The sequence below is a fragment of the Pinus tabuliformis genome, chromosome 1_2, assembly GCF_031772625.1.
Source record: "Pinus tabuliformis cultivar Carrire ecotype Pingquan chromosome 1_2, CPIR1, whole genome shotgun sequence".
NCBI classification, from domain to species: Eukaryota; Viridiplantae; Streptophyta; class Pinopsida; order Pinales; family Pinaceae; genus Pinus; species Pinus tabuliformis.
This window is the reverse complement of record NC_142298.1, coordinates 462452628-462463681: the sequence shown is the minus strand read 5'-3', so window position 1 is coordinate 462463681 and position 11054 is coordinate 462452628. Positions and strand designations below refer to the sequence as shown.

General features: G+C 31.2%; 1 protein-coding gene across 1 annotated transcript; it reads left to right on the top strand.

Annotated features, from left to right (window-relative positions):
- Nucleotides 1-9315: 9315 nt before the first annotated feature.
- LOC149206350 (cysteine-rich repeat secretory protein 38-like) lies at nucleotides 9316-10616 on the top strand. The gene is made up of 3 exons (XM_089397667.1): nucleotides 9316-10165; nucleotides 10237-10362; nucleotides 10588-10616. Exons 1-3 carry the CDS (start codon nucleotides 9316-9318, stop codon nucleotides 10614-10616), a joined length of 1005 nt encoding a protein of 334 aa, XP_089253793.1.
- Nucleotides 10617-11054: the final 438 nt, after the last annotated feature.

The following is an 11054-nucleotide window of genomic DNA, read 5'->3' as shown; positions in this document are numbered from 1 at the left end:
ATCTCTAATTTTAATTAATCCATTTATGTTTTTTTAATTTTAATTAAATAGATATCAAAATTTCTTTGCAAATTTTAGGGTTTCTTCTACATAGTCATACATCCCCAGTTAGGGGCTTTCCCCCCTCCTTTAGCAAGATTGTTTCAAGAGTTTATAATGATTTAGGATTTACTGGTATTCCCCCTCATCTTCGACATCCTTTTCATAGAGGAGCTGCGCGAAGTGGGGTTTTTGGTTTTGCAACAAAACCTTCACTAGGTACATCTTGGAAAGTTAGAAATCCATTGCATTGTTTGCCAAAATTGGTTCAATATCCAAAATATGAGGTTAAATCTAGCAATATCGGAGAATATTTCCAATATACATAGGATCACTCTCTGATCTACAAATTCATTGGATAATGGCCCTCTGAAAAGTCTCTCATTAGGAGGATTGAAAATAAATGGAACCTCCAGGGTCAAATAGAACTGGAGTTAGGAGAAAAATGATTCTTCATAGTCAATTTCTCTAGCTTCGAAGACAGATAGAAGGTTTTTGAATGAGAGTCGTATTTGTTTAGCAATGCAAGGCTCTTCATGCGATTTTTAAAGGATTAGTATAATCTAGAGAAGGAAGACTTCCTTGCTGCCCTAGTGTGGGTACAACTCTTTTCTCCTCCCAAGGAATAGTGGGAGGAGGAACTCTTGAAGAGATCGAAAATTCCATCAACAACTTTGCCAAAAAATCATAGGCTACTAAGAGAGAGAGGTACACATAATATGATCAAATCTATGTTTACATGAATATCTCCTAGCCTCTTCCAGCCTCCATAGATATTTATTATTAGGATAATGTTTAGAATCAATCTCTAGATTATGAACATGTCCCCTTTAGATGCAGACATTATCATGAATACATGTATCTTATTAGGACTATTTGATAAATACCAAGGAATTTCTTGAAGAACACTTTCATCAAAAAGAGAAAGATGATTTGGGAAAAGCCCACCAAAGAAGAAGAAATTTGAGTCCTCAAGGTACCTCAAATCTTGACTAGATCCCTAGATTTGGAAATAGATTTGAGTCTCTCTCCTCTTCGAAGGACCCTGTAGAGAAAGAAAACATATCAAAAGGAAAATCCCATAACCCTTTATTGATTCCTATAGAGCTCGTGAAAATGTATCTGGAAGAGCACTAGCAAGATCTATTACCTCAAGAAAGGGTGAGCTCCCTTCTGGAAGAAGTTGAAGACAAATTTGTACTAGAAGATATGGATTTGGATTATCCATGACTAATTTCCCTTGCAAAAGAATAGCATGGAAAATACATGAAGGCAATACTAGCTCATCGAGCTAGGATTTTGTACAATGCAAGGAAAAAACCAACTGGGTTTGAGTTCTTGAGAGTTTAGTCTTGGAATTAGGACGAAGGATTTCAAGGTGGTCTCCAGGGAAGACAAAGAAGCCAAAAAACAAGGGACTTATCCAAGAAGACAGTGAAAAATTAGACAACTTAGGGAAAACCATGCCAATGTCAAGAGGTATTCTGCCCTTGAAATCCTAAACCTTCAAGGAGTTTTCAGTGTAGTCATGACCTTCTTGGTCAGTTTCTGATTGTCTAGTAACTTGTTTGTCTAAAAAATCTTCGAGATTTTATTCCTCTTTTTAGAATCCAAACCATATTTAACTTTCTTATAAATAATGAAATGATCCATTTACTAAAAGAAGATATATTATTATTCTCTAATATAATGTTATAACATATTTACATTAGATTGTAGAATACTTTGCAATAATAAATTGACTAAAGTAATAATATATTATTATATTATTATATTAATAACATATTCTAATATCTGAATTCAGGGTTTTATGATCCATATTATGAATGTTGAGAGATATTTCGGTAAAAATCACATAAAGAAACTATAAGTCAACGCGTTTCGAACCAACTAGTGTGGTTCATCTTTAAGACAAGATGAAGAACCAGATCATGACATTAGATTAAATAGATGAAGAGAGATGTTTTCTAGCCATTAGAATATAACAACTAGTTTTGACTAAAGAATTATCATTAATTAATAAACAATTTTTTTAATTAAAATAAAGTAATAGATGGAAATTAGTTGTAAATAAAGAATTAAATTAATTTTATTATTATTATTATTTTAATCAAAATGAAGGTCAATAATAATAAGGTCAAACTTAATTATTCTAAACAATAAAACTGAAAAATAGTAATAAGAAAATGGAAAAAATAAAAATAATAAGGTCAAATTTAACTATTCTAAATAATAAAACTAAAAATGATAATAAGAAAATCAAAAAGTAAAATAAATAAAATATAAATAAAAAATGAATTAACTCAATTTTATTATTTAAATCCACAAAATAAAATAATATGCTCTCTCTCTCTCTCTCTCTCTCTCTCTCTCTCTCTCTCTCTCTATATATATATATATATATATATATATATATATATATATATATATATATATATGAATAGTAAATCAAATAAAGGAATACCAGAAATTATGATTAAAATAAATAAATAAATATTATAAAAACTTAGGAATACAATAGGGATCCAACACCTGTTAATACTCTAACCATCGTTTCTATTCATATTGATAGACGTCCTTTTAATTTCCAAGGCCTCCCTAAACTTATGGTGATTAAAATGATCAATCTTTGCAATGACCCTCGCCTCTTCAATGCAGATGTGATGGTTAGTCTTTTCTGCATGTTCTGTCAAAGCAGAGGAGTGAGACCTTCCATGTTTGATGTTAGTTGTGTGCTCAAGAATCGTCTAATTAATTTAGTGGCCAGTTTCACCAATATATAGAGTCCCATAGGAGCAAGGGGTGACATAAACACCTTTCCCATCTTTAGGATTCACAGGGTCCTTCACTGATCTTAGGGAGTTTCAGATAGTCTTTAGGGGCCTAAATGTCGAAGGAATCTTATGCTTCTTTAGGATCTTAGCAATCTTGTCTGTGGTTCCTTGGATAAATGGAAGATGCACCCCTAAAAACCGATCTTTAAGATCATTTTTAATCCTAGGGCCTTTTTCAGCCTTAAGGAAGGCTCCAAGACATCGGCGCTTACTATAATCATTCTTATTAAAAACACTAAGGAGATGGGTTTTTCATTATTGAGGTGGTTTTCATCAGAAACTTGTAACGCCAGAGCGGCTAAGGTGTTGATAACACCTAAATTTTGAGCGAGGAAATGATGCAAAGATATTGTTTGGTGTGAGTTTTCTTCTGAAAAAAAACGGGTGGGAGAAAGAACCATCATCTCTCTTTGAAACAAGAATGTTTAGGAAAGGGAGGTTGCCATCGATTTCACATTCCATAGTAAACTTTATGAAATTAGATTGATTGTTAAGATGTTGGAAAAATAGGTGCAACTTCTCCCAACCATGAGACCAGATGACGCAAGTGTCATCCACAAACCTTTTCCAAAGCTTAGGTTGGAATAGCGCTGAGGACAATGCCTTACATTCAAAGTCCTCCATAGACAAATTAGCCACTATTGGGGAAAGGGGGTACCCATGGAAACTCCACAAGTTTGTTCATAAAATTCTCATTCAAAACTGAAGAAAGTAGAAGTAAACATATTTCAACCAGGTAAGTTCTCTCTTGGTCCGTAATGCACTTGATGACTTCGATGGCCTCGTTAATAGGGATATTAGTGTATAAGGAGACCACATTGAAACTCACCAAATTATCATCAAGATCGAGCCTTATACCCTTTAATTCGTTGGAAAATGAAGACGAACCTTTGACAAAGGATTTAGTCCAGCCAACAAGAGATTTTAGCTTAGCAATAAGATAGGTCAGCCCTCCAATAGTGTTGACAATGAGATGCAAGGGAGGCACTTCCTTATGGATCTTTGGAAGACCATAAATCCTAAGAGTAAGAGAGCTACTCTCATTCATCTTCTAACTAAGAGAGCTAAAAGTGCTAGTACCATTCTAGCTAAAAAAGCTAACACTACTAGTACCAAGTGTAATTTTGTTTAATTTTTATTGAATAAAATTATTTCTCTTTAAAATATTATAATTAATATTTTTTTAATTTAATTATTAGTTTAAAAAATATAATTAATAATTTTCTAATTTAATTATTAATTATAAATAAACACATTATTATATACATAATATCATAACTCAAATCCATATTAAGTTGGGATATTATGTATGATGAGTGTATTATTAATAAATTAGTGTAACCGTGTTATACTATCAATCATGTAATAGTAAAAACTATTGACTTTTAAGCTTGGCCGAAAATTGAAGAATTTTGGTTATTAGAATGGAGTGAATAAGATTTGATGTTATTAGAATTGAGTGAATAATATTTGATTTCAAAAAAATTATTTTTGCATATTTAATTTAAAAATTTAAATTAAAAATCATTTATTTAGAGAGCCGTTAAGCACTTCCTTATGTTAAAATTTATTTAAAACCCTAGTTTTTAATATTTCACTCTTTTTAATTTGAATGGCTATGGTGTCATTCAGGGATCGTTTGAATCAATGGCAAATTTGATCCAATCGATTTCTGGTACCTGCTTCATTCAATCAACAACTTTACTGTTTATGAGAGATTCTTCGGCGTAAATCACATGATATTTCATTTGTGGACGCGTTTCGAACCAACCAGTGTGGTTCATCATCAGGACAAGTAAATCACATGATATTTCATTTGTCAGTAAATCACATGATATTTCATTTGTCAGATGAACCACAATGGTTGGTTCGAAACGTGTTGACAAAGGAAAAGTAAATCACATGATATTTCATTTGTCAGTAAATCACATGATATTTCATTTGTCAGATGAACCACACTCGTTGGTTCGAAACGTGTTGACAAAGGACAAGTAAATCACATGATATTTCATTTGTCAGTAAATCACATGATATTTCATTTGTCAGATGAACCACACTGATTGGTTCGAAACGTGTTGACAAATGAAATATCATGTGATTTATGCCGAAGAATCTTTCATAAACTTGATATGGATCACAGAAGCCTCAATACAACAACTTTAATGTTATTGCAAGTTGTACCCATATTTATTATTGTATTCCTTTGATGATATTAAGAGCAATCAGATGAAAAGATAATGAAATGATATTTTATTGACTAATGACATTTAAGGGTTATACCCATAGTTTTTGGTGCCCATGCCATCATCAAACGCCATAGAACAACGAGGTTAAATTTTAATGGGAACAGTTGTAATGTAACATGCTTTGAGGTTTTTGACGTAACATGATCAGGTGGATTATTTGGTTTTAACTGATTTACAAGCAGGTTGATTTGTGTGAATATTAGTTTTTATTAGTTTAAGTTTACCGTTTATATTAATCACATTTATTAATGTAAATACGATTGTGTTGGTAGTAAAAAATATTATATATTAAAAAAGAAATTATTTAAATATTATAATTATTTAATATTGTCAAAATAAATTTACATTATTATAAATGAGTATTTATCTTGTTATATTAGTCAATTTAATTATTATTTTTCTATATATATATATATATAGATATATGCCTGTATTTTAATTTTTTTTTTAGCTTTATTGCGTAGTAAAGTTTTACAATTTTATTTTTATCATTAATATTTAGCTCATGCATATAAATTAAATGGACTTTAAATGTAATCAATGTATGATAAATATTAAAACACTTACTTTATTTCATGCTGTCTTGATGAATAAAATCATAAAAAAATAAATTGAATTTGCGTAGTCTAACAAGGCGGGGGAATGCCGAAAAGTTATGGAAATTCCGGTTATGTTTAGAGAAAATCCGGCAAGGATTTTTGTAAATCCAAGTTATAGTTCTTAAACTTCAAAATTTTAGGTGTCCTAGACGGTTTTGATGGTGTTGAATCCATTTCCACCACCAAAAACAGGATTCAAACACTGCCTCTACAAGATTCTTTGATTTTTTTTGCTCGAATTCCAGCGACTTTTAGCCGTCCGGGCAATTCCTCCACCTCGTTAGAGAAGGCCAATTGAATTATATAACTTCGAGTTAAATTATTATTATCATCATTAAAATAAGTAATATACAAGTTAAATATATATACATTAAAAAAATGTATATAACAAGATTTTTAATCATGGAGATTCAACCCACTTTATCTTGGAGATTTTTAATTTGTAAATAGAATTAGTTAAAATATTGAAGGAATTGAACTTTGGTTACAAGTTTTTATGTTTAAATAGTATTGAGAAGGTTTTCAGCGATAATCACTTCAAAATTCATTTGTCAATGTGTTTCGTGTGAATTCGAACCAAGTGTGATTCGTTAGGACAAAATGAAGAACGAGATTATGACAAGAAGTTAAATAGAGAGACCGATCATTCAACCGCTACAAAGGAGGACTGGGCAACAACTACATTTGACTCGAACCAAAATTCGAACCAACAAGTGTGGTTCATCGTTAGGAAAAAATGAAGAATGAGATTATGACAACAAGTTAAATAGAGAGACTGATCATTCAACCGCTAAAAAGAAACAACTGCTATTGACCAAGGAAATGGCTACAAAGGAGGACTCGGCAACAACTACATTTAACTCGATAAAGAGATAGGGAAAGGAATATTAATTAGTTAGTTTGTTAAATCTATTTATTATTATTTTTATTTGTAACTAAATAAATCTACTTAACCACATCGGCTGACCAAATATTCTCTATGTAATTTTCTCCAAAAATTTTCATGAATTAACAAATCTACTTATATTTAACTAAATTGTTTTAATGAACTTGAACTGAGAACTTGAAACCTAAATAATTTATTATTCTCTCTATTATTTTAAAACTAAATAAACTATATAAAGATTTGTATTATTATAGGAATTCATAAAAAAAAAAATTAATTAGTTAGTTAATTAGTTAACTTGTTTACTAAGTTTATTTCTTTCACTATATATGTAATTAAATATGTAATCAAATAAGTGTTAATTCTATAAGTATTAAGGGATAAATTGTTTATAATTAATTAGTCAATTTGATTACTAATTTTTTTATTTTCATTTACTAAAGGTATCATGAGATAAATGAGGATTAAACGTAAATGTTTATTAATTAATCAACTAATTAGCTAATTCAATTATATATATATATATATATATATATATATATATAAAAGGCCTAGAAATTTTAAGAACTTAAACTAAGAAATTTAACCTAATAAATAAATGAAAAGGGGAAGCTTTATTAACCCCTTATTTTTAATTTAAAAATAAAATATAAGAGAACTAATATGAATAAAATATTAATAATATTAAATAAATAAAAAAGGTAATGAATAAAAAGAATAACAAAAAATCCAGAAGAGGAGAGAGTAAAAACCAAAGAATAAGGCAAAAAAAAAAAAACGAAACGGGAGGGGTGAAGGGGGACTAGGAGGAAAGGGCAGGGATCCAACAACTGCTAATCTTCCAATCATCATCCCTATTGAGATTCATCGACCTTCTTTCAATTTCAACGGCCTCTCTAAATTTCTGGTGATGAAAAGGAGCAATCTTAGCAATAACCCAGGCCCCCTCAATACACATATGATGCTTAGTCTTCTCTGCGTGTTCTGCAAGGGTTGAAGACCGAGTCCTTCCATGTTTGATGTCAGCGGCATGCTCATGAATCCTCTGATTAATAAAGCGCCCAGTTTCACCAACATAGGGGGTCCCACAAGAACAAGGAATAACATAAACACCTTTCATGTCCTTGGGGTCAACAGGGTCTTTTACAGATCTTAGGGAACTACGAATGGTGTTAAGGGGTCTAAAGGTTGAGGGAACATTATGCTTCCTAAGGATTCTCACAATCTTGTCAGTGGTCCCTTGGATGAAAGGGAGATGTACCCCTGAGAATCGATCTTTAGGGTCTTTCTTAACCTTGGGACCTCTACTAGCTTTAAGGAAATATTTCAGACCTTGGTGCCTACTATATCCATTATTAACAAAAACATTAAGGAGATGAGCTTTCTCTTTATCAAGGTTCTTTTCATCAGAGATTCTCAGCGCACAAGTAGCTAGTGTGTTGAGAACACCCAACTTTTGAGCAAGGAAATGGTGAGAGTTGGCATGAAGATATTGCTCACCTAGTGAGAGAAAGAACCATCATCATTCTTCAAAATAAGAACATCAACGAAGGGTAGGCACCCATCAGTTTCCTACTCCATAGTAAACTTTATGGAGGAAGATATGGATCACAAAAAGCCTAAATTCAATAATTTAACTGGTATATTAAATCTTTTTATAATCCATACAAATTTAAAATAAAATTATAATTTAAATATTTTTTATGATTTTTTTTTTTTTTTAATCTTGGCAATGCAAGAGGGAGATAAGTTAACAGATGCCTTTCATGAATTGATACAAGTGTCTAGATGCATATCGTGAATTGATGTCTCTATGGCATTTACTAACCTTTTCTATATATATATATATATATATATATATATATATATAGTAAATTATCTTTATAATCCATACAAATTTAAAATAAAATAACAATTGAATTATTTTTTATGATTTTTTTTTTTTTAAATCTTGGCAATGTAAGAGGGGGATAAGTTAATTAATGTCTCATGAATTGATAGAAGTGTCTAGATGCATATCATGACTTGAGGTCTATATGGCGTTTACCAACCTTTTCTATCTATATATATAATTCTTTTTATAATCCATACAAATTTAAAATAAAATTATAATTTAAATATTTTTTATGATTTTTTTTTAAATGTTGACAATGTGAGAAGAAAATAAATTGTTTAATGCCTCTCATGAATTAATGAAAGTGTTTCGATGCATATCATAAATTGATATCAATATGGCGTTTACCAATTTTTCCTATACATATAATGATTTTTTTTTAAATCTTAACATTATGAAGAGAGATAAATTATTTAATACTATATATTATATGATTTTTTTAAATTCTCACCATGTGAGAAAAAGATAAACTGTTTGATACCTCTCATAAATGGAACGAAATATCTTATCCATATCATAAATTGTATCTATATCAAGTTTACTCTTTTATATATATATATATACCAACCCATATTGACAATTCTCCTTGAACAAAAATTATCGACCTCAAATGGAAATATTCACCTGAACAAAAATTATTGACCTCAAATGCAAATATTGACTTTTGGAACCTGTACTAATATCTTATCTCCGTCTAACCTTCAAGAAACTCTGATCCCCAACCGCTTCTCTTACTTTTCAACCAGACCGTTCTTCATAAAGGAAAGGCGGTTCTGCAATTCTTTCGAGTTTTCCAGAGATTGATTTCAATTACAGAATGGCCACCTCCTCCAACATGGTCTGTAATTACAGGGAGGAAATGGTTCACTTCACATTCACTGCAAATTCCAAATTCTCTGTCTCCTTCATGCTCTTTCTACTAACATTGCCATTAGCTTCCGATTTCACACACTCATTACCTCGGTTGGATAATCCTACTCTTCTCCATGTAGACTGTTGCAGTAGCGATAATATCATGAATAGAAATGCTCTGCAAAGGAACTTGAAGGTGGTTCTGAATTCATTGGTTGACAATGTTAAGAAGACGGGCTACAGTGATTCAAGTTATGGAGAGAATGGAGATGAGATTTATGGTGATCCTCAGTGCAGGGGAGATCAGGATGCCTCTGCTGGTCGGGCATGCGTTTTAACCGCTACAGAGCAGTTAGGTACCGTATGCAATGGAAGTTCCAGTTCCGCAATCGTTCTTCTCAGTGGATGCATTTCGAAATATGCCACTCACAACTACTATTCACAAATAAATGTATCGGATGCACCACATGTTTGCGATAACACTACACTAAATGGCACAGTTCGAACAAGAAGCGATTTCAAGGATTGGAAAGTTGCCTCACTTTTGGAGAGGCTTATCGAGAAAGCTGTGTCCAGTAGGGTGGGTTACAGGGTACTAAGTGATGGTGGGGTTTATTCTCTGGCTGAATGTTGGAGGACACTTAATATGAGCGGGTGTAGTCAGTGCCTAAACAGTATGTACAATTATTTGGGCTCCTGTCCAGCTGGAACAAGCCAAGGACTCGCCTTCTTCGATAACTGTGTAATTCGTTATGACAGCCACAAGTTTTACGGTGATGGCGTGCCTCTGCTCTCAGCATCAAGGGCAACAGAAGGTAATAGTGTCATACATATTTAAATTAGTGGGAAAATCTGAAAAGCATTTGCTAATTATTGTTAGCTGCAGGAAAACGTCACCCCCAAGTGTTGGGATTGAGCATCGGTGGTGCGGTTGTTGTGGTGGTGTTGGTTGCGCTGGTTGTATTTTGGAAACGGAGAGTTACTAATCCCAGCAATAAGAAACAGGTTCCAGGTAAGATGAATTTCTTTAGAGAAGAAAGAGTAATTTTTTAGTAAGCATTTTATGAATTAGAAATATACTCTATAGTGATGTTTTAAATATTACTCGGCCATGAAATACATCTTTACAACAATATCAGTAAAAATGCGAAAATTCATAAAAGATAAATATACATCAATCTATTTATCGTCATCAATATTTAGAATATAGTAATATCTAACATTTTTATTTTTATAGGATGTAATTTGAAGGATAAAGTTTGTTAATCTAAATGTTTATTTTGCTTTGAATTTAATTAGTGGCTATAATATTTAACATTTTTATCTTTTATAGGATGTAATTTGAAGGATGAAGTTTTTAAATCTAAATGTTTGTTTTGAATTTAATTAGTGGTTATAATATTTGCTAGTGTTACACACTTAGGTGGTGTATTGATTTTTAATATTTTCTTATACTATAATTTTAATAAAAGTTTGGAGAAAATGTTTAATATTTTTATTTTCTTAATGTAAAAATAATTTTTTAATTTCATGTAAATTTTATTTCTAGTTTTTCGATTGCTCAGCAAGTTGTGATGGGACATAATTCTTTTTGTGGAAGGCATTTTGTTTTTCGTATTTTTTAATGTGGAAATAATTTTAGAATCGAAAAAAATTAATTTTGGGAGTAGCTATTTCGTTTGTGAGTGCTCTGACATTGATAGT